The 23744-nt window shown below is 41.1% G+C and overlaps 2 protein-coding genes and 1 pseudogene across 6 annotated transcripts in view; 1 reads left to right on the top strand and 2 right to left on the bottom strand.

The window, feature by feature from the left end:
- Nucleotides 1-20067, top strand: part of HPS3 (HPS3 biogenesis of lysosomal organelles complex 2 subunit 1) — a 38257-nt gene extending 18190 nt beyond the window's left edge. Inside the window, exons 8-17 of one of the 4 annotated variants that reach the window (XR_010664197.1) lie at nt 1165-1273; nt 4783-4964; nt 6017-6197; nt 7371-7604; nt 8575-8760; nt 9092-9280; nt 10650-10757; nt 14696-14902; nt 15526-15620; nt 19384-19517. Coding sequence is in view for 2 of the 4 variants with exons in the window: in XM_065942752.1 (XP_065798824.1) it covers nt 1165-1273; nt 4783-4964; nt 6017-6197; nt 7371-7604; nt 8575-8760; nt 9092-9280; nt 10650-10757; nt 14696-14902; nt 15530-15620; nt 19384-19511 (1615 nt within the window). In the remaining 2 variants the exon portion in view is untranslated. Of the gene's footprint in view, nt 1-1164; nt 1274-4782; nt 4965-6016; nt 6198-7370; nt 7605-8574; nt 8761-9091; nt 9281-10649; nt 10758-14695; nt 14903-15525; nt 15621-17293; nt 17440-19383 lie in introns of those variants that run through there. The other 3 variants (XR_010664198.1, XM_065942752.1, XM_065942753.1) reach the window with 3 other exon arrangements.
- LOC136173587 (small ribosomal subunit protein eS6-like) lies at nt 1931-3025 on the bottom strand (annotated as a pseudogene).
- CP (ceruloplasmin) overlaps nt 12503-23744 on the bottom strand; it is a 57758-nt gene continuing 46516 nt past the window's right edge. Inside the window, exon 19 of one of the 2 annotated variants that reach the window (XM_065942751.1) lies at nt 12503-13826. In XM_065942751.1, coding sequence (XP_065798823.1) covers nt 13723-13826 — 104 coding nt within the window. In that variant the 3' untranslated portion in view covers nt 12503-13722. Of the gene's footprint in view, nt 13827-21330; nt 21714-23744 lie in introns of those variants that run through there. The other variant, XM_065942750.1, reaches the window with a different exon arrangement.

The following is a 23744-nucleotide window of genomic DNA, read 5'->3' as shown; positions in this document are numbered from 1 at the left end:
TGCCATGGGTAACTCACTCAGAGTGTGCACAAAGTGGTCTAAAATTGACTGATCCTAAAAGCTTTCTGGCAAGAGGAAAAATAACTTGTAATCTTATACATTTGATGTCTTAAAAGTATTATATTTTTTTAAATGGTTTAAAAAATTTAACTTTTTGAAAATTCATTTGGCCAAAACTTTGCATTTATTTTTTATATTTTTTATTAATTAATTAATTTATTTTACTTTACAACATTGTATTGGTTTTGCCATACATTGACTTGAATCCGCCACGGGTGTACATGTGTTCCCCATCCTGAACCCCCCTCTCAGCTCCCTCCCCATCCCATCCCTCTGGGTCATCCCAGTGCACCAGCCCCGAGCACCCTGTCTCATGCATTGAACCTGGACTGGCGATTCGTTTCACATATGATAATTTACATGTTTCATTGTCATTCTCCCATATCATCCCACCCTCGCCCTCTCCCACAGAGTCCAAAAGACTGTTCAATACATCTGTGTCTCTTTTGCTGTCTCACATACAGGGTTATCGTTACCATCTTTCTAAATTCCACATATATGCGTTGCTGCTGCTAAGTCACTTCAGTTGTGTCCAACTCTGTGCGACCCCATAGACGGCAGCCCACCAGGATACTGCATTGGTGTTTTTCTTTCTGGCTTACTTCACTCTGTATAATAGGCTCCAGTTTCATCCACCTCATTAGAACTGAAAAGACTGCATACTACAGAAAATGCTTCACACAGTGAAAGCAGGAAATAAGATAGTGCTCTAAGTTGACTTACAGTTCTGTGTTTTATGTTTTCCCAGCAGCCCTGGCCTCATGAAGGCCACATGCTGCGGAGAGCCAGGTCGCAGGGATTTTCACAGCCAAGTCTCTGCTCTTTTTGAGAGGTCCTGCCTGTTCTTTGAGCTTATTGCCCATTTAAGAATACTTGTGGACCAGTCCACGAGAGTGTAGTACGTTACCTGCTGTTAGGCCCACATAGTGTTGTACACTGATGTTGTCTAAAAATCTACTGTGTAGCTAAATCACCAAAGAAAATACTAAATGAAAATGGTATCATAGTTACAGTATTTTAGGTATCTGGTATTTACCATTTAAAATTGCCATTTATTAATAATATGTCTTGTCTTATAATTATTGTCCTTTGTTTTGCTTTTAGTTCTAGAAAAGGTACCAGTGTTAATCCCAAAACACCTCCTGTAGCTGAAGCTGGGTGGAATTTGTATATTGTGAATACGATCTCACCAGTGCAACTGTACAAAGAAATGGTACTCCTTTCAGATTTCTTATTTGTAGAAATTTAGAGTCTAATTGATCGTTAGAAATTGATTCTAAGCATCGTACATTCAGAATGCCACAGCCAGCCAGCTTCAAGGCTCTTACAGAGGACTATATATCTTCACCGTCTTGTTTTCATAGCTCGTGACATTTGAGGATCTAAGAGAAATTCCCATCACTAAAATAAGACTCCCTTATTCATACCCACTCTCCTATGGGAATTGATTAGCCAGTCTAAACATAAATAGCCTTCAGCCTTTACTTTGAACCCTGGCAAGAGAATCATGAAATGGAGCGGAAAAAATCTCAGATCACATGTCTGCGTCTCACACTTCTTTGAAATATTAATAGATGGTCCTAGCGCACCGCAGCGCTTGTAGTTTTGTCCTGTGGGTATCTTTATTCTTTTTCTAAGAGTGACAGCTATCTACTTATCCCTGATGATTTTTATTAACTATTTTGAAATAATTTCAAATCTACAGAAAAGTTGCAAGAATAAGAATAGTACAATTTAAGTCAGTATATTCCCCACCTAGATTTACCCGTAGTCAACATAGTCAACATTATACCACCTATGCTTCCGTCTCTCTCTCTCTCTTTTTTGTTTTTGATGTCTGATCTTATTTAGTTGTGACTCTGAAACCATCTTATTTTTGACTGGGTTCAGACTCAGAAGTAAACGTTCTCAGAGAGGACAGCCTCCATCTCTTTCTCTTTTCAAATGTTTTTATTTAATTTTATTTTCGGCTGTGCTGGGTCTCTGATGCTGTGCAGGCTTTTCTCTAGTCGCAGCGAGCAGGAGCTGCTCTCGTTGGGGTGCATGGGCTTCTCGTTGCGGTGGAGGCCCTTGTGGAGCTCGGGCTCTAGGGCACGCAGGCCTCAGTACTTGCGGCTCGTGGGCTCGGTGGTTGCGGAACATGGGCTCAGGCTTAACTAAACACAGGCTTAGCTGTCCTACAGCGTGTGGCGTCTTCCTGGATCAGGGATCGAACCTGCGTCTCCTGTGTTGGCAAGTGGGTTCCTTCCCACTGAGCCACCTGGGAAGCCCAGCCTCTGTCTCTTGACAAGCTGTTGCTGGTGTTTTTCTCTGGCCTCCTTCATTCTCTTGGCCAGAAGCTTAGGATGTTCTGCAGCCTCTTCCTTGTATTTCTTAGTACATTGTTTCTTTGGAGCAGCACACCCACGTTTGTGCTGCAGAACATGCGGAGTAACAGGACAATGAATCTCGAGTGCTCTGGTCCTGGGTTCCTTACCTGCTTTGTTTAGGGGCTTTCTTACAACATACTGCCGGACTTCATTTTCTTAGGAGAGATTGAAGAGTTTTCACGTTCTTCTAGCTCTTTTGGTCCCCAGGCAATGAGGCACAGTCCTATCAGGGAGTCCAAGGATATCCTTTCCCCCTTTTTTTACAGTGACCTAATTGAGAACACTCAGGTTAGCATCCACCATGCAACCCCATCAGATTTGCGCTTCCTGTCTCCAGTGCTCCTTGGTCTGTAACAGAAATGCCCCTTACTCAGTAGCAGGCAGACTCGGCCACGGGTCAGCACACCTTGCTTCATGGGGAAACCCTGTTTATCGTTCCCAGCACTGACTGGGACCACATAGCCCTTCCATTCTTCATCCAGAGCCTCAGCAGCAACTTCTGTGGCTGTAAGCTTCTCATAGAAGGTACGAAATTTTTGTTCATTATCCCCTTCAGTGAGCTTCTGGAATCCAGTGACCGGAAAGAAAAACTTCATTCTGAAACCTCTCTCCCCCTTTTTGTACTCTTGCGCTTTCTAAATGCACAAACATGCCTGCATATTTTCTCCTGATCCATTGGAACCTATATTGCATACATCCTAGCCCAGTGCCCCTAAATGTTTCAACGCATGTTTCCTAAGAATTTAGATACTTGCATACACAATTACAGTACACACATGTGTTTCAGTAAATTTAACAATGACGCAATACTTTATCTAGCCTATGGTTCATATTCACTTTTTGTCGATTGATTCAGTAATGGCCTAGTAGCATCTCCCCCATCCTCTGGCCCAGGATCCAGTCTGGGAATCAAGTAATGTATTTAACTGTCATGTCTCTTTAGCCTCCTTTAATCCAAAATAGGTTCATAGCCTTTATTTTATTAAAAATCTTCTCGTTTTCTTTTTGTTGTTGTTGAAGTATAGTTAATGTCCAATATTGTAAGTTACAGGTATAAACATACTGATTCACAATTTTAAAGGTTGTAGCCTATTTACAATTATTATAAAATGTTGGCTTTATTCCCTGTGTAGTCCAGTATATTCTTGTAGCTTATTTATTTTATATGTAGTAGTTTGTACCTCTTATTCTTACTCCTTTATCTTTTCCTTCCCCCACTGGTAACCACCAGTTTGTTCTCTGTATCTGTAAGACTGTTTCTTTCTTTTTTTTTTTTTCCACTATCTTGTTGCATTTTTAGATTTCACTCTTTGTTTTATAACAGATGGTTTTGAAAAATACTTCTCCTCCTCCACCTTTTAAACATTTATTTTTTCACTTCATTTCCTTTTGTTTTTTTTCTCAGATCAGGTTGAGGTTGTGTGTTCTTGGCTGGGTTCCCTGGTGACTCAGGTAGTAAAGAATCTGCCTGCCATGCAGGAGACCCAGGTTCCATTCTCGGGTCGGGGGCGTCCCCTGGAGAAGGGAATGGTTACCTCCTCCAGTTCTCTTGCCTGGAGAGCTCCATGGATAGAGGAGCCAGGCGGGCTGCAGTCCAGTGGGTCACAAAGAGTTGGGCCAGAACTCTCTGTGGGTGACGTTGTGTCTTTCTCAGAGTTTCACGTGGGGAGGTGCAGAATATTCCTTTGTCCTTCACTGGTAGTGTTCATTTGGTCATCAGGTGAAGGCTTGGCCTGATTTGTCCCTGGCATTATAATGCTGATAATTTTATCAGCTTTGTCCTGAGTTTTCAGTCTTATTTAATTGCAAGTCTTAGACATCATCCAGATGATTTGCCTATTGGAGTATAAAAATACTGATTGACTCAGATGAGCTAGTGAAAATTTTTATAAGGCCACTATGAGTTATAGAAATAGCTGTAGCAGAATGTAAATTCACCAGTTGAAACTAAGATAAAGGAAGGATGCTCAATCTGAATTTGAGAAAGATTTAAATCTTAAACTTTAAACATAGTTAAGTCTTTCAGATATGTTCATTAGCTGTATCAAGTTGTGATCAAATTATTGCTGAGTTAACAGTATTATTAGTATTATGGTACTAATTGTGCTTTCTCTGATGATTAGCGTTGTTTAACAGGAGAGTATTTACAGTCACATATGTGATAAACTGGCTCATAGATTGTGGGGGAAAAGAAAGCCACTTTAGCTAAGCCTTATTAGAATGATAAATGCCCACTTTTTGTTTCTTAGGATCTAATGTGTTCAGATAGTAGCTTTATAAACAACTCACAGACCTGGGAAGCTCTGCGGCGATGTCTTCAGCGTCATGAACGGTTGCCTTCTTTGTGTGTTAGGTAGACTACAGTAACGCCTACAAGACTGCAAAAACCCAGAGCTGCATCCACCTGCTCAGCGAGGCTCACCTTTTAGTGAGAGCGGCCCTGATGGATGCCAGTCAGCTGGAGCCCGGAGAAAAGGCAGAGCTTTTAGAGGCATTTAAAGAAAGCTGTGGGCACCTTGGCGACTGCTACAGCAGGTTGGTGATGCTGCCTGGAGCCTCGTTAGGGAAGCCACCTGAGCTTCAGGTGTAACTTACCAACTCTTCCACCTCCGGCAGCTACCTGACAGACGGGAGGACACATGAGGGGCTGTGATTTATTTATTCGTTTATTCCGCAGCACTTGCTGAACACATCCTGTGAGCCAGGTACTGTGCTAAACTTAGAGAGATGAGCATGACCTGTTCCCACTCAAGGACTTACAGTTTATTATATGAGCAGTGTTTGTGTCTCCCATTGGTTAATTTAGAAATTTGAAGTTTCTTTTCAGGCCTTTGGGTGGTGGTGGGACATGACCAGTGAAAATACCTGAGACAACCATATTACTCATCTATTGCCTATTAGCTTTAAGGGCGAGATCCCAGTTGGACAGTCTGTGATTTTAATCTTAGTAATCAATGGTTTTATAATGTCAGAAGAGGACACTGGGAAGACTAATGATTTCTATTTTTGAGAATGATCTTTACAATTTTTTTTTAATATAATTGTTTTAAAGGCTTACTTGAACCACGGAGTCATTATAAATTAATGAAATGCTTTTCCTACTTATGGTCTTCCCCGGGTGGCTCAGATGGTAAAGAATCTGCCTGCATTGTAGGAGACCCAGCTTCAATCCCTGGATCAGGAAGATGCCCTGGAGAAGGGAATGGCTACCCACTCCAGTATTCTTGCCTGGAGAATTTTTTTGAACAGAGGAGCCTGGTGGGCTGCAGTCCATGATGTTGCACAGAGTCGGACATGACTGAGCAACTAAGACTTTCCTGCTTATAAACACCATTATTGTAGAGCCACATTATGAATATTAAAATTCACTTGTTCCTCTGATTTTATTATGAGCAAGCAAAAAGAAGCTACATTAATTAGAATGACTTTGCAGAACAAAACTTAGGAATTTCTTCCAGCTCCTACTGGCCACAGAAAAGTATTTGTGTCTTCTGGAAAGCATGATCTGGTTTATTATCAAATGTGTTAGACATCCAAACTTAAAATTGACAAACCTGAGGTTTTTTTCCCCACTTCCTTCCCTTTAGGCTTGAAACCCAGCACTCCCACCTCGCCTTGCCATACTATAAGATGTCTGGTCTGTCTATGGCGGAAGTTTTGGCCCGGGTGGACTGGGCAGTAGAGGATGGATCACAGAAATACGAGCGGGGATTAATCTTCTACATTAATCATTCACTCTGTGAAAACCTGGATGAAGAATTAAGTGAAGTGAATACAGCTTCCTGCTTAGTTCAACCTAATATTTTTAACTTTTCACTTTAGCTGTTTATGCACTTCTGTTTAAAAAATGAAGTCTTCATTTGTAGTATAGTCTTTTTTTTTTTTCTGAAAAAGGTAACTAGGGTGCACGTTTCTTCATTAATAATACTCACAGGATTACAGCTGGAAAAAGGACTTAGAATCACCTTCTCATACTTTCTGGTCGCATAGACAGGGAGACGTGGTCCACTGTGGTCGAGTGACCTGCGCGGTGTGACGGTGGCGTGTCGCTAGAAGAATACGGAGAGCCTGGGCCTTGCCTGCCTTCTCATCCGCAGCCCTTTTCAAAACCCTCATTGCCCCTCTCTCCAGGTGTCTGAGGCTGTTTTATAAAATCCTGGCCCAACGACCTTCAGACATCTCTAAGGATTGTTTTTAGCCCCTCATGTATTTCTTTACCTTTCGGTGGGTCTGGGTCTTCGTTCCTGTAGAGGCTTTCTCTCGTTGCGCTGTGTGGAGGCTGCGCTTTGTGGTGGTACGTGGCTTCTCGTGGTGGTGGTTTCTCCTGGGTGCCTGGGCTCCAGTAGTTTCAGCTCTTGGGCTCCGGAGCACGGGCTTCAGGAGTTGTGGTGCACGGGCTTTTAGTTGCTCCGCAGCATGTGGGGTCTTCCCAGACCAGGGATTGAACCCGTGTCCCCTGAGTTGGCAGGTGGATTCTTGTCTGCTGTACCACCAGGGAAGTCCTCCCCTTCGTTTACTTTTAAATAGTTGAATGCAAATATGCAGAGTTGGGTATTGTGATTCCAAATGTTTTAAGGTTTTAAGAGAAATGAAATTTTCTCCTATAAATAGTAAGTATATTTTGTATATTAAATATATTTTATACTAAGTAGTAATTTTTTATAACAGACTTTTGAGTGGAATTTAATCCAGTGTTTGTGTTCTGAGCACCTGTTAGTATTAGAAATACTGGCCACAACTTGGTACAAAGAGGTCACTTTAGGTCACCCCAGATCTCCCAGGCTGTCATCATCAACTCTCTTTTTAAATCAAAGCATAGTACATTTTATATTAATTGGAATGTTGTATCTTGCTTTTTTATCCTTTTTTTAAATTTTCTTTTTTGCTGATTTTGTTGATTTCTATTGGCTGACTGACCTTTTATTTCTCGTTCATCCAAAGGAATTGTCAGCAAAAGTAGTTCAGATGTTTTATGTGGCTGAGCCGAAGCAACTGCCACATATTCTCTGTAGTCCTTCTATGAAGAATATTGATCCTTCAACTGCCCTCAGATATTTAAGGAAGCTGGATGCTTCTGGATTGTCATCCGTTTTAGTGACATTGGCCAAGGCAGCAATGGCTTTGAAAATGGGAGATGTTGACATGCACAGGAATGAAATGCAAAGCCGATCAGAGGTATGGCGCCGTACCTGGTATTAATAGCCAGCTAATGTAGGACCCGGGGGTCCCGAAGTGTTTAGCTTTTTTCTGGCTTCTGTGTAGCTCATTTTTCCTTAGTGGTAAAGGAAAATAGACTTGCTATTATATTAAAAGGAAGTGACCCAAAGTGGGAGTGCTTGGGCTTTGGATTTGGAAATGAAAAAGAATAATAAATGATAAATGGTAGCTAGGGTTATCCAAAGACTTTCCAACCTAGTGTCAGATACATGCAGAGCACAGTGCTTGGTACTGAAGAGCATATAGGCTCTGCCCTAAGCTGACAGTGTGACCTGGCTTGAGGAGGTGTGGGGTGTGTCCCTAAAAACAGAACAGTGATGTATATTCAAGTACAGCAAGTGGGATGTTAACCTTGAGCCTTGGGCATCCGGCAGTTGCAGAAATAGCCTGCCCTTGGGAAGATCACAAATGGCATTTGAATGGTGTATCAAAGGAAAGGTGGCTTCCCCCTGGAAGAGTGGCCACAGAGGGACATGAGCCAAAGAAGTTAATCAGTCGAGGAAGAAATGAAGAAGTGACATTAGTTGAGTACTTACCTCTCAGGTGTAACCAGGAAGAGCAGGCATTCTTTATTGCTGTTCAAAGGGCACATTTTGTCATGGCGAGGAGAGTAAGTCAACACTGAGACATCCTCTACTTTGAAGAGTAGAATTCTAGGAAGATGAATTTTCATAATTTTGAAGAATCTTAGATAGACCTAAATTTAAAACTGTCTATAATATAGGACACTTTGATGCTTAACTATGTAATAATAACTTCTAGGAAGACAGTTATTAATGATGTCCTTAGAATTGTCTTTGTAATTAAAAAATTGAGATTACAATAAATTGTTAGTGGCTTATCAGTGATTCTTGAATGCAGTACCATGTATTTCCAAGATGAATGCAATATATATTCTGTTCTTAAATTTTGTTTTTTTAATCTGAAGATGAAGTTGGTATGTGGCTTCATTCTGGAACCTCGGCTGTTGATTCAGCAGAGGAAAGGACAGGTTGTTCCAACAGAGTTTGCGGTTCATTTGAAGGAGACTCAGCCTGGATTGCTTGTAGCTTCAGTCCTGGCCTTACAGAAGAACAACAAAATTGGAATTGAAGAAGCAGATGCCTTCTTTAAGGTTTGTCACTTTGAACATGTTATTTTGGATGGCCTGATGAAGTTGGTGGGAAGTGAGGAGTAGAATAAGAGAAGCAAGTTTTCATTTGTTTATTGAAATATCAGACTTACACATAACCACTTAAAAAAGTACAGGTTAAAAAAATGTTTCTTGAAAAATATGCAACCTGGAGTGTGTTGAAATTTTACATTAGCTTTTTCCATGGCACTGATGCTAGTGGGATGAATTGGTGAACGCAAAGCCCACATGATGGGGTGCTGTTCAGACCAGCTGTAACTCGATCAGTACTATATTTATCTGAGCCGCAGGGGCTTGTTTCACTGTTCTCAAGGTGCTTTGTGGCAAAGACGGAGACACGATCCCTCAGCTCTTAGTGGACTTTTGGGAAGCTCAGCTGGTAGCCTGTCTCCCAGATGTGGTGCTTCAGGAACTTTTTTTCAAGCTCACATCACAGTACATCTGGAGATTATCGAAGAGGCAGCCTCCTGACACCACACCATTGAGAACATCAGAGGACCTGGTAAGGCAATGGAATGGTACAGTGAACCAAACTTTATGTACATTATACATTATGATAATGACACTTATTTTTAGCAGTATGACATCAAACGTAGTGTTACCAGACTTTTAAATTTTATTATTTATTTAATTTTATTTTTGGTCGCACTGGATCTTCATTGCTGTGTGCGTGTCTGCTCTGACTGCGGAAAGCAGGGGCTGCTTTCTTGTCGCAGCACGGGATTCTCACTGCAGTGGCATCTCTTGCCGTGGAGCACGTGCTCTGGAGCACAGGCTCAGTCGCTGCGGGGCATGGACTTAGTTGCTCCCTGATATGTGGGATCTTCCTGGACCAGGGATCGACCCCATGTCCGCTGCACTGGCAGGCTGATCCTTACCCACCGTACCGCCAGGGAAGTCCTACCAGGTTCTTTCTGTAAGCAGGAGTTAAAAGCACGCCTGTAGCTTGCCTGTGAGTGGCTCCGCATTGGAAATTCTATTTTCTCAAGCGCGCCTCCTACCGCTTCTTTATCACTTCCTTGCAGTGGCTCCTCAGTGGCCAAAGTGTGGAGAACAGGGCTTTCCCCCAGACCCATCTGCGCCCCCTTAGGTGACGGTCATGAGGCAGACCCTGAGAGAGGAGACCCCTGCGGACCTCGCTGCTGGGGGAGGAACTGCAGGAGGCCTGTGCGGGAGACTTCCTCCCCGGACTTCCGCTTCCTGTCGGCTGCACAGTCTGGAGCTCCTGGGCAGCCTGGGCCGCTCTGGCAACTCTGCTCTCAGGCTCCCTGTTCTCCTCCCCCAGGGAGCCCCCTCACCCCTTACGGGTGCAAGGGTGACGGGGATTTTCTTAAATAAGGGAGTCTTCATGGGAATTCTCTTCAGAACTTATGGAAGAGGTTTTGCCTCCCAAGGAAAGTTGTAGAAATAAAAATCATTTTCAATGTTACTGTTAACTTCTTTTTTTTTTTATTTTTGGCTACACTGCATAGCATGCAGAACTTGCCTGATCATGGATTGAACCCGTGCCCCCTGCAGTGGAAGCACGGAGTCTTAACCACTGCACCACCATGGCAGTCCCTTATTAACTTTTTTTAATGTAATCAGCTTAAAAGAAGTATTACCCTTTTTGTTAGAAACTGCCTCTTTGCACCCTTTTGAAAGTTAAAATATTAGGAAATATTTAGTAAAGATTTGTTCAGTAAGAAGCAGCAAGACTGAAACATTTTCCAGGGGAATACATTCTGAGACTTTCTTCCCATTCCCAAGAACATGTATAACTAACTTTGGGACACAGCAGAAAGTTGGGAACTGCTTGCTTTTTATGGGCTGGAGGAAGAAAATCTTGTTGTATTGTACTTTGTTTACAATAAATTTCTTTTACATTTTAGATAAACACCTGTAGTCATTTTGGCTTAATCAATCCATGGGTTAATGTCTTAATCTCATCCGAATCCTCAGCTGACAAAAATTATATGGAAGACCTTTCAAAATTACAGGTAAATAAAGATGCCTCTTTTTCTTATGAATTTCTATATTATAGTATAGGACTTAAATTTGGTAAGCTCCCGGTTGTCCTGTTAACTGAGAGTGTATAATTTGGGCGACAGGATCTATATGAGGCCTCCTCAGCAGCTCTGCAGGGAATTCCTGCTATTTCTGCCTGAAACTGCTGACGGGCAGGCTGGTTTTGTTGCTGGTGGGTGGGCGAGTGAGCTTTACCGAGTCCTATGACAGTCTTGCCTCGTTTTCAGAATGTGTTTGAGAATGCTTTGTAAAGTAGAAGTACGGCAAATGCTTCGTGGTGTTTTCACTGTGATCCACTTTTTTTTTTTAATTAAATTAATTAATTAATTTTAAAAATTTTAGCATTCACTTCCTGGTGGCTCAGAGGTTAAAGCGTCTGCCCTGCAATGCTGGAGACCTGAGTTCGGTCCCTGGGTGGGGAAAATCCCCTGGAGAAGGAAATGGCAAGCCACTCCAGTATTGCCTGGAGAATCCCATGGGCAGAGGAGGCTGGTGGGCTACAGTCCACGGGATTGCAAAGGGTCGGACCCGACTGAGCGACTTCACTTTCACTTTCACATACAGTTTAGGCCTCTAGCCCAAGCCAAGCGCTCCTATCTGTCTTATAGGAAATAGGTTAAAATGGCCAGCTTATCTGGTTCCTTAAAGGATTTTTTTCCCCCAGATATTTATTAATTTATATATTGGGCTACGTGGGTCTTAGTTGCAGCACGTGGCATCTTCAGTCTTCTTGGGGCACGTGGGATCCAGTTCCCTAACCAGGGGTCGGACTCAAGCTCCTGCACCGGGAGCTTGGAGCTTAGCCACTGGACCACCAAGGAAGTCCCAGATTTTTTTTTAAATTTATTTATTTATTTTAATTGGAGGACAGTCACTTAACAGTGCAGTGGTGGTCCCTGCCCCACATCGACACGGATCAGCCACGGGCACACATGTGCCCCAGATTTTTTTTTTTAAGTAAGAAATATGATCAAGAGAATGTAGCCCATCCTGCAAGAATTCTGACCTCGACAGTGTTTTGACTGAAAGTGAGAAATGAAGTGCGCATTTGACTTGGTGGGCGGGGCTGGGCTGCATGGGAATGTGGTTTTATTTGATGGAGTCGGTGGCCTGAGGGCTGAATGTGATGCTCATATCTGTTGTGTTTGGTCTGCGCAGAGTAACTGCTAACACATGAACTGCTAACACATTTGACATTTCAAATGAAGAAGTTTTGAGTTTCAAGTTTCTCTTTGAAAAACTCAGCAGAACTTTGGTTCCGCTGTAACCCTGGGCCCTCACTGCCTGAGACCTGGGGGTGGGCCCCCCAGTGGATTCCCCGCTTACGCAGGGCTCATTCGGTCCTGTCTGCCACGCTCCTCTCCCGTCTGCCTGGTCCAGAGGCGGAGTGTCTGGCATCTGTTTTCCTTATGCCCAGCTGCCTCTGTACATTTTCGTCATCTGGTTTGGCCTCGTTAGGCTTTTTGCAACCCCTGATTTATGCTGGGAGCTTGGTGTAAATGTAGTTACAAGCTTTTAGAAACCAAAATGTCAAATTGGGAGTGGAGGTCAGGAAGGGAAACTCCGGAGAACATATTGCTTAGTCTTAGCCTCTAGACAGCCTGTGATGTCTCCAGATAGAGAATTACTTGCATTTAAAAAAAATTGCCAAAGAAGATTCTGGCAGGTTCTTACCTCTAGTACCCTTATGATACAGAGGCCGCTGAGGGCTAAATCTCAGGTGGGTTCGTTCCACAAATATTCCTTGATCATAAACTATAAATGTGATTGATGTATAGCATTGAATGAGGCAGGCACAACCTTGCCCTCCTAGAATATATGTGTTAATTATATATTTAAAGTCATAATATGTGCTATTAAGTATCCCCTATAAAGCTTCAAAGCATACTTAAAAATCTCTCCTTGAAAAAGTATAATTCATTGACCTTTAGAATCCATTTTAAAGTATTTAAAAGGGAGTCTTTATTGATACGAGATAGAAGGTTCAGTTGGCCTAAATTTTTCGAAATCCTTTTTCTAACTCTAACTCTTTTTTAAATTATCTGGGGTCAATCAATCAATCTTGTCATTTAGGAAAAAAACAACTATCAAGAAACAAAAAGATCTCGTCTCTTTTTACCTCAGAATGAGGAGGTTCAGAATCACCTGGAGAGCTTTTTCAAAATTATATGACTTCCCTCTACCCACCAGCTCACCACCACCACACAAGATTTAATATGTCTCTGTCTCTTGTCCTCAGAAAACATTGTAATAGTATATTTGTGCAAAAATTAATATAAAAACAATCTGTAAATCATCTGTGTCAAAAAAAAAAAAAAAAACGCACTGCTATATTTAGAACACAGTAGCTAATAATGCCTGCCTTTTACCAGAATTGTCCTGGTCCCCTCCCCCCCACCTTTTTGCCATTCCCCCCTCTTAGAGCCACGGGTGTGATTATGTAGAGAATTCTGTGAATTCCAGTCCCAAGGAGATCAGAAAAGGGAATAAATAGCGCCTGTGCTGAGGGTGGAGAGTCCATTTCCAATGTTGGGGGGGAGAAAAGGAACACACTGGTGAGAAGCATACATTGAGCATTTTAAAGAGGAGCAGTAGCCCGTGGGCCATTTTTATCCAGTGATGCACGTCTGGTTGTCTGGTGTTTTTTATTTTTGGCCACATCTTGCAGTTGCGGAATCTTAATTCCCCCCCAGGAATTGAACCTGTGCGCCCTGCAGTGGACGCACCACTAGACCTCCAGGGAATTCCGTGTCTGGTGTTTCTTATTTTTAAGCCTCTCGATGATATGGATTCAACTATCTAAAAGTTCCTGGGTAACCCATTTTGTACCAAGCTTTGACTCATCTCATTTTAATCATCTTATTTCATATTTGCTGCGTTACTGTCAGAAAATTATTCAGATGAAAGTGAACATTGCAGGAAGGAAACAGACCGACCTTACTCTCCCAGCCGTTCTCCGGTAGATGTTTGGAGTAAAATCATAATGCTGACTGTAAATAGATAGTTCATGTTCCACATTGTCCTCTGAGTCTGAGAAGATGCTGTAGTAAAAAGGGTAAAAGAAGAAGAAAATCAGGATATGACCATTTCATTTTTATCCAGAAGAAAGGGGAAGCAGAGCTTATTTTGGTGGTCTAATCAAAAGTGGTATTAATATTAGTAGTTTAAATGGTTAGAAGTGAAATGTTGGTCACGTTCTGAATACTGAAATAACAGCTGCTCTAACTCAGTTAGCTTGCAGCAAATAGTATTGATACAAGTTATTAGTTCTTGGTTTATTTAGTTTTCTTAAATGTTAAATTTTATTTTTGGTTTATGTATAGTGCATGTGTATTATAAAACCTTGGAAAAAGTGTGGAAAAAAAAAGCAATAGTGGGCTTTGTCCTTCTATGCAGTGAACTGGTTTCAATTTTAAATTTTGATGCTCCTCCAAAGGCATGTGCCTATGTAGATTTTACAAAATTGATCATGCTTTGAATATAATTTTGTATTGATTTTTTTTTAAACTGATTTGATCATGAGCAGCATTTTGTCCTTAACTGCCTTTGGAAACCATTTTGATAGCTACAAAATTTTCCATCATTTGAACGTACCATAATTTATTTACTCATCACTTCTTGAATGTTTAGATTTCTTCTAGTTTTTCAATATTATGGATATTCTTGAGTTGAACATCTTGGACATAAATCTTGACCACTATGTTGATTATGTCCTTGGGACAGTCTTAAAGCTTTCCCACTTGTTTAAGTATGCAGTCCACTCAAAGCAAGCAGGCATCTGCTCTAAAATTGCAATATTTTTCTTTTTTGACAAGCGAGATTTAGTCTTTTTAAACACTTGTGTTCTGGTGTGCTGCGCTTCCGCGTCTTGGGTGCCTCATCCTGTAACATCTCGCTTTTCTGTCCATAGTCTCTCGTATGTGGGCCTTCATTTGACATAGCCTCCGCCATCCCCTTCTTGGAGCCGCTCTCAGAGGGGACCGCCGCAGGCCTCAGTGTCCACGTGCTCTGCCAGACGCGTCTGAGGGCGTATGAGCAGTGCCTAGACAGCCTGCTGGAGCGGTGCCCGGAGGCGCTCATCCCCTACGCTAGCCACGAGCTGAAGGACGAGAATCGGGTATGCTTCTCAGGCTTTGCTTTCTAGTCTTTGTCTGTGATAATCACATGGTCATTTTGTTGCCTTGTCGTCAAAATGGGGACGATGATGCCAGTCCAACCTCACAGGACTGTGTTGCTCAAAAGAGCATGTATGTTTAATATGTTATATGTTTTGAGTACCATCAGAGGCTGTTAACATGTATTGTGCTGGTATGTTATCTTCACTAAAAATCTCTTGTTCGGAGAAGTCCGCTATTATCTGAAGATTTTGGAAACATAATGAATGATGAGAAAATCCTTTGTGGGTTATCTGGTCTTTAGAGATTAGAAGAGTTTTTGATTTTAAAACTTTTTCTTTTGTTCCTTCCTTCTTTCTTGCCACCTAAGAGATGAAAACAAGACACGTCTATGTTTCTTCTTGAAAATAGTGATGTACATATATATGTACAGTGTATATATTGTTAAGATTTTCACAGTAAAAATCTGACTTATAGTTTAAGCAGAAGACTGTTCGAACAAAGTCTTTGCCTTAACCAAGTTGATGTATTTTTGCCCTGTCCTTCCTTGCACAATCTTTTTCTTCTTGTTGGAAATCTGAGTGTAAAATGCGTCAAACTTAAAAAGTACTCATTTTTTCCCAAGATAGACTTTGTGGTGGAAAAAACTGCTGCCTGAACTTTGTCAGAGAATAAAATGTGGTGGAGAGAAATATCAACTTTATTTATCATCACTAAAAGGTAAAATAATCTTTTTTGCTTGATTATAAATTTGAGAGTCTTCATTTCCATAATTTGCTGAAACCTTGCTTTCTCGTGTATTTCATGTGATTCTCAAGTATGGTGAAGAGGGTCTGAGCTTGAGGGTCTGAGAATCACCTGGAGAGCTTAACCTTTAACATTCATACACTCCCTCTCACCACATTTGATATTCATTTATCTCTTTTAGCTCTAGAGCTGATTCCTCTAAGTTAATTTTTTCAAACACTTAACAGATTATCATAGAGAAACTCGCAGCCTCAGTATTTTAAAAATTGGAATAGCCATTAAGACAAGTCCATGTTGTATTAATGGTCTGGGTGCTTAATTTACTTCATGTAGGAAATTAAGATTATTTATTATTATTAGTCATAATTATAAGCAAGTACTGAGGAATAATAAGTTTCTCAAAGACTTAGAAGCTTAATATCTCTTAATATCTCTAAATTACACAGTATTTTATAGCAAAGGTAGTTACTGTTTGAATTTTTATAATTTACAATCATTTATAAATATTGATAGCTATATGGTTTTGTTTCTCTTCTCTTGTGTGTTAATATCACTTGCTAATGGTTGGCTTGATGACAAAGGTATGGTTCTATTGATACCAATGTGCCTAAAATATTAGAAGTTGACAGTGTGGGAATTGTATTTTCCAGCTGAGGTCACTGACTTTCAAAGTGTTAGGCAAAGCTAGTGGCCACTGGATGGTGTATTTTTCTGGAGACCCACATTTAAGTAAAGGTGTGTGTCTGTGACTGGGAAGACAAGGAGGAATGCTCATACCACCTGTCCTGCCCATCTCTCTGGGTGATATTCTCATTTTCAGAAGGCAGCAGTGTCTGGTGTTTGATTGCCCAGTCCCGTCTGCGTCAAGTTTATCCCATAATTTTCAGCTGATTATTCTTGTCACTGGATCTCTTTCTGGAGCGGATACCTCACATCCTCACACCCCAGTAGTGTCATTATCGTAGGCAAGATCCTTCTTCCTTTTCTGATCCACATTCACAAGACTCTCAACCCATAACTTATCCATAATCATTCCTCCACGTGTCCACTTTTCTGTATCTTAAATATGTGTGTGTTCACACACATGTGCATATAGTGTGTGTGTGGCTCACAGAATTAGTGCTGTGTGTGATTTACCTTTATCAGATTATAATACCTTCAGAGCTGGCATCATGTTTTAACATCTTTTATGTTGCACTTTTCCTTGCCAGCGACGTGCTTCTCCGTAGGAAGAGTCTGTAACTAGTTACTGATTTGAAGGGAAGACACCCAAGTCCATTTTTATGGGAGGGGGGGTTGTCTTTATGTTGGCACCAGTGGTAGGTATATCCAGAAGAGACCAGGCTTGGAGTTAGAATTGGAGGTGAGTTCCAAGCCTTCTACCTACTGAGTAAGCCTGAAGCAAGCCAGGTTTTCAAGTGCCTGGGACTCATGAAAAGTTCAGGACTGACTGTGGAATACAATGCTAGGCAAAAATTGCAAGATGGTAAGGCTGAGATGGAGATCAGGGATTTATATGTTAATAATATGCCATTGTTAATATAATAATATTTAATATAAAGATAATAATATAGATATATAAAGTTTAATGTAATAACCCACCACCAGTGTACTTAGGAGCTTGGATTTCTTACATTCTAATGCAGCATTTCTCAGCCTTGTCAGTACTGACATCTGGGACCAGATAATTTGTGTGTCGGTGTCTCCCATGCATTTTAGAATTTTACCAGCATCCCTGGCCTCTACCCACTAAATACCCGTAACACTTGCCCAGGTAAAATAGACATGTCTCCAGTGGTTACCAGATGCCCCTGGGGTGGGAGTGGGCAACACTGTAGCTGTTGAGAACCGTTGCACTAAAACTGGGGTGAGTGGTTGGCTTAATTTGTTTCAAGGAAACACTTACTACTATGTTTGAGTCAGTGAACTGCGCTTCTTAGTAAAAGTTCTAGCACTGTAGTAAACTATGCCGTCTAAAAAGCCATTTTAAAGTCTACTAGCCAGAGATAACCATTCTCAGCATTCAACACATACTTGCTAGACACACTGGAGGATTCAAAGTACGGATTTATGATATTGACCTTGTTCTTGTAACCTGTATAAGCCCCTCACTAATTGGCAGAAGAGGAGAATGGGACAGTGGCAAGATTTTTGTTGGCTCTATAATTACAGCGGTTCCCAAATCAGTTTTTTTGTATCTAGGTTATTCCTACAGGTTCCACATTTAGACCAAATAAACGAGTTTAATAGGAACGTGTTGATAATTTTCATGAGTTTTGCAAGTTAGTTAGTAGTTATTGTTTATTAATAGATTCCGTTTTATGTCCATATGTCAGATTGCATCATTGTCTTTTAAATAATCCTCCAAGGACTCTGGAAGCTGGTAGGTGGTACCACTACATGATAGATGAGGAATCTGAGACTTAGGAGTTTGACTTTCTCAAACTCACCCAGAGCGTCAGTCGAAGAGTGATCCCTGCCTATCTTGATTCCAGAGCCAGGGATATGTTCCTACCATTCACTAACTTTTTAGCAACAAGAGCATGTCGTTCCCTGTGTAAGGGGTGATTTAGATTGTGTATATTGGACAGCTGGCTTTGGATGGACGCACACATACCCGAGCAGGAATTTTTTTATTTCAGTTACTCTGCAAGTAGGATAAGTGGCAGGCGTGTAAGAAGCAAGCAGAGAATAGCACCGCAGAAGGTCTAGACGTTGTTCTTAACTGTCATTCCCTTTCCTTCCCAGCAGAGGGCCGCGTGTGTCAAGAAGCAATAAGTCCTAAAATTAGTTACCTTTATAAAAATGTTTACTAGTTTCCTTAATATTTAATATTCACTAGAACACATTTTGCAGTTTGAGGAAAAAAGTAAATGGTCTTGAAAACAGATTAATGCTTATTAACAAGAAAATCACAATAGAGAGGAACGGATTTAGGAAAATGGCATCTAACAGGGCTTCCCGCGTGGCTCAGATGGTAAAGTGCCTACTGGCAATGCAGGAGACCTGGGTTCGATCCCTGGGTGGGGACAATCCCCTGGAGAAGGAATTGGGAGTACAACCCACTCCAGTATTCTTGCCTGGAAAATCCCATGGAGGGAGGAGCCGGGTAGGCTACAGTCCAGGGGATCACAAACAGCTGGACATGACTGAGCGGCTTGACTTTCACTCTCTTTGATCTAACAGGTAATGCCGTGTGTGTGTGTGTGTGTGTGTGTGTGTGTGTGTGTGCGTGCGCGCGTGTGTGTGCGTGTGTGTGCATGCGCGCACATGCACGCTCAGTCGTGTCTGACTCTTTGTGATCTCATGAACTGTAGCCCACCAGGCTCCTCTGTCCATGGGATTTCCCAGGCAAGAGTACTGTGGTGGGTTGCCATTTCCTACTCCAGCGGATCTTCCCCACCCAGGGATCGAACCCGTGTCCCTTGGGTCTCCTGCATTGGCAGATAGGTTCTTTACCACTAGCGCCACGCAGACGGTCTACAAAGGAGCTGCTAGTCTTAACATTAAAAATAGTGTTCAGTTGATTATATTTTCCTACAAATGATTCTAGAGAGAATAAATTGTTATAACTGTAAAGCATTTTTAGCTTTAAAAGACTGGTTTTTTTTTCCTCTCTCTTATCATAGTTATAACATTTTATCACCTGAATTAGCTTCTCATTGGTTGAGTGATAAGAGAATTGGGTGAAAGGCAGAATCTCAGTTCTAACTCAGATATTCTTTCTTACAAACAGAAACACTGTCAGTTGTTGCCATGGAACTAGAACTAAGGGATTTCTTAAACGTCCTCCCAGAAGATGGCACTGCGGCATTTTTCTTGCCATATCTTCTTTACTGCAGCCGGAAGAAATCATTGACTTGAAAGTATCGTTTGCAGTGTACCACAGTGGCACGTGACACTGAGTCTTGAAAAGCTGGATGCAGATAAACTGTATGTATGAAGGATTTTTACATTGAATATGTACCTACACTGCAGATGCTTTCAGGCTACTTACCTCAGTGTTATTACTAGTTTCATAGTTTATGACCTGAGTCCATTTAATTGTCCAGAATGTAGAAAAGCTACAAGGCATTGGAATTCCCTCAGAGAAAGCGTATGTTTTTAAAGGTCTAGAGGCTGACTTTTATACCAAGAAACATCAGTTTACTGTTGTTGGAGCCATGACAGTCTTTTCATCCCAGGAACACAGAACAGTTTGTAAGTGTGTTCAAAAGAATGTCATTCCAAGTAGTCTAGAATTCAACCTTCTTGATTTTTTCCAGATTTTTCTACTTTGTCACTTTTAAAAACAATAATTTTCCTTGAGAAGGATTTTAACGTTTTCCCGCAGTAAGAGATATTAAACTTTATTTTCTTGTTACTTTCAAAGCTCATGCTGAGTCTCTGAATCAAATGAAATAAAAGTTTACAAAGCTGCCTTTCTTCTTGTCTGCCTGCTTATGTAATTTATTGAATGCATGTCTTTCAGTCAAAGTTTTGTTTCCATTTTTTGTTGATGTGTACTCTTGTTCTTTTAGCTAGAGTGTATGTGAAAAATAAAGACCTGTGTCTTCCTTTTTTAGCCTCTCATTAAACAGTTTTGAGTCCAAGTTCAGCTCACTGATTGTGTGCTTAACTTTAGTTAAGACGGGGCAGAAATGCTACTCACTTGGTGATTCCACACCCACCTTATAAAAATTCCTCTCCTGATGGCTGTGTTTGTTTTTACCAGAATTTGTTTATAGATTATTTCAACTCTTGTCTTTTTCCACTTCCAGATTAACATCCTCTTGACTTCAAGGGTTCACAAAACTCAGATGGGGAACATTTTATTTTTAAATGTTTAAATAAATATTTTATTTTTAAGATATTTTAAATTTTATTTAAAAAATTTTTAACTAAAAAAAATAAAAATTTTTAACAGCTTTGAAAGTGTTAGTTATTCATTTGTATCCACCTTTTGCGACTCCATGGATTGTAACCTGCCAGGTTCCTCTCCATAGAATTCTCCAGTCAGGAATGGAGTGGGTAGCCATTCCCTTCTCCGGGGGATCTTCCTGACCCAGGGATCGAACCCAACTCTTCTGCGTTGCAGGCATATTCTTTAGCTTCTGCGCCACCAGGGAAGCTCCTTTAACAGCTTTTTTTAGGTGTAACTGATACATAGTAGCTTCCCAGATGGCACCAGTGGTAAAGAACCCGCTTGCCAGTGCAAGAGACTTAAGAGGCGCTGGTTTGATCCCTGGGTCTAGAAGGCCCCCTGGAGACGGAAATGGCCATCCACCCCAGTATTCTTGCCTGGAAAACCCATAGACAGAGCAGCCTGAAGGGCTACGGCCCACAGGTCACAAAGAGTTGGACACGACTTGAGCAACTTAGCGTGCACGACACGCAGTAAACGGCACATCGTGGAAGAGTGTCCTGTTGATTTTTTGCGGTTGCTGTGACACATCATCACAAGCTGAGCGGCTTAAAGCAGCACAGAGTTATCTTACAGTTCTGTACATTAGAAGTCCAAGGTTGGTCTCCCTGTTTTGAGATTTTATTATTATTTTATTTTGTCTCTTTTGATTTTTTAATTTTACTTCCTCCACATCTGTGCCCCTTTGTCCACTGGTTCATTACGAATGACGTCAACAGTACATTAGAAGGATTGATGAGAAGCCAAATTTTGGAAACATTTCATTGAATCTTACTATTTATTTTTATTGAAATCATTGAATCTTTAATAGTGATTCTTTAAGGACTGTCCAGGACAACATCTAGCCATAGACTTTTTTTGTAATACAATTTTAAAGCCCTACCTAATGGTGGTGATATGAATCACTTACATTAATCAGTTCCATTACCAGGTGTATTCGAGTTAGTCATGTCAAAATACAGTCTGTTGACCTTTACATATGAAATAGTGTGATAGTTTTCTGCAGAAGTGTACAACCTGTATTTTCAGTCTTTTTTTTTAATGCTTATAGCCATTCCAAAGTAAGCCTTCTATTCAGCACTTTCACATATATTGTTACAATCATTGTTTTTTCTTTTTTTTCCACTTATCACCAATTTATTTCTTTCATCCAGACTTGATCTCTATAGAAAAAGAAATTTTAAGACCATTATTAAAAATAGTGTATATCATGCAATTAAAAAGATTAGCACGTGGTGCTTTAAATGTATTCTGATTTTTACAGGTTATATTGTTTAATTATTCTTGATTCATTTATGTTTTTCTGCTCTTTATGTGTTTAAAACACACCTCTCATTCTGCTGCTGCTGCTGCTAAGTCACGTCAGTCGTGTCCGACTCTGTGCGACCCCATAGACGGCAGCCCACCAGGCGCCCCCGTCCCGGGGATTCTCCAGGCAAGAACACTGGAGTGGGTTGCCATTTCCTTCTCCAACGCATGAAAGTGAAAAGTGAAAGTGAAGTCCCTCAGTCGTGTCCGACTCTTAGCGACCCCATGGACTGCAGCCCACCAGCCTCCTCTGTCCCTGGGATTTTCCAGGCAAGAGTACTGGAGTGGGGTGCCATTGCCTTCTCCACCTCTCATTCTAGTACTGCTTAACTTAAGGAAAAATTAACTTTCCTTCCCATAAGAACCTTATTAATTATAAAGGGGAGAATAGTCAGATTATAGTAGAGAAACCTGGCAGACATGTCCTTAATCAAATGCTCAAAATGAACACAGCCAGTAAGTGAGCAAATCAGCATCTTGTGTCTCTTGACGTGTGTGCTGAGAAAAACACAATTGATAACCTGAATCTGATTATGAGGAAACTTCATTTAGTCGCTGAGTCTTGCCTGACCCTCTGTGACCCCATGGACTAGCCCACCAAGCTCCTCTGTCCATGGGATTCTCCAGGCAGGAATACTGGAGTGAGTTGCCATTTCCTTCTCCAGGGGATCTTCCCAACCCAGGGATGGAACCTGCATCTCCTGCATTGCGGGTGTTTGCTTTACCACTGAACCACGTGGGGGGTCTGAAAAAACCTTAGACAAACCAAAACTGAAGGACATTCTACAAAGTGATTGCCCTGTATTCTTTAAAAATGTCAAAGTGGTAAAAGACAAGACCACAGAACTGCTCTAGACCAAGGAGACCGGAAGACATGTCAGCCAAACATAGCACATGAGTTGGAGTTTCTTTTTCTATGAGGAACATGAGTTGAATCATTGATGAAATGCCAAAAGGGTCCTGATTTTGGTAGGTATACTGTGTTTATAAGAACAGTCTTGTTTTCAGGAAATAGGAGTATATGTATTTATAGTATCTGTGGTCTTTGTGGTTAGGGAGATAGGAGAAAGGATGAAAAGATAGATGATGCTAGGCAAACTGTTAACATTTGGGGAATCTGGGTTAAAAATACACGGATTTTTTTGTACTGCTCTTGCAACTTTTCTGTAAGTCTGACATGGTGTCCAAAAAAGTTAAAAATTCCTTTTTATTGAGTTAGTATGTAGTTAGATATTTGCCAAGCAGAGCACTGAACTGGATTTGGGTATCTCCTAGAAGTACAGAATATACACTCCCTGCGTATCAGGAACTTAAAGCTAAACAAGCTTTTCCCCCTCAGACAGCTTCAAGAGGTTATCTGACTGTTGTGGCCGTGTCAGTTTAAACAAAGTACTGTTTGTATTTATTAGAGGAGGTCTTTATTATGTTTCCTCGGGTAGAGGAAATGAGGCATTACATTAAGCATGACAGGATATCCACAGTTCTTTTCCCGTGATATTTTTTCTTTGTGGAGGAAGTTGTCTGTCTCCCTGTGCATATTATTGAAAATTTTCCCTGTAACTTGATTTTCTCCCTTGTCTGTGTCATGGTAGGCTGAAATTCTCCTAAGATTTAGAATTAAGGTAGACTTGGCCAAAGCTTTATCAGACTTTCATTTAAAAGTAATTCAGACTGATAAACGTGGCTCCCCATTTTTCTGTGAATAATCCAAACTATCTTTTTTGTGCGTAACTGCTTCTTTCAGTCTTTGAAAAGCCAAATTTCTCTTTAATCTTTTTTCCCAGCCCGTGTTTTGCCTTCACATTTGCTGTTTGTTCCACATTTTTAGCAGGACTCTTTTTCCCTTTCTTAACCAAGGACTCAGTTTCCCCTTTCTTAACCAAGCA

Source organism: Muntiacus reevesi, chromosome 8 (genome assembly GCF_963930625.1).
Source record: "Muntiacus reevesi chromosome 8, mMunRee1.1, whole genome shotgun sequence".
In the NCBI taxonomy this organism is placed as follows: Eukaryota; Metazoa; Chordata; class Mammalia; order Artiodactyla; family Cervidae; genus Muntiacus; species Muntiacus reevesi.
Note: the sequence above shows the minus strand (reverse complement) of the source record. Positions and strands in the feature narration are given on the sequence as shown.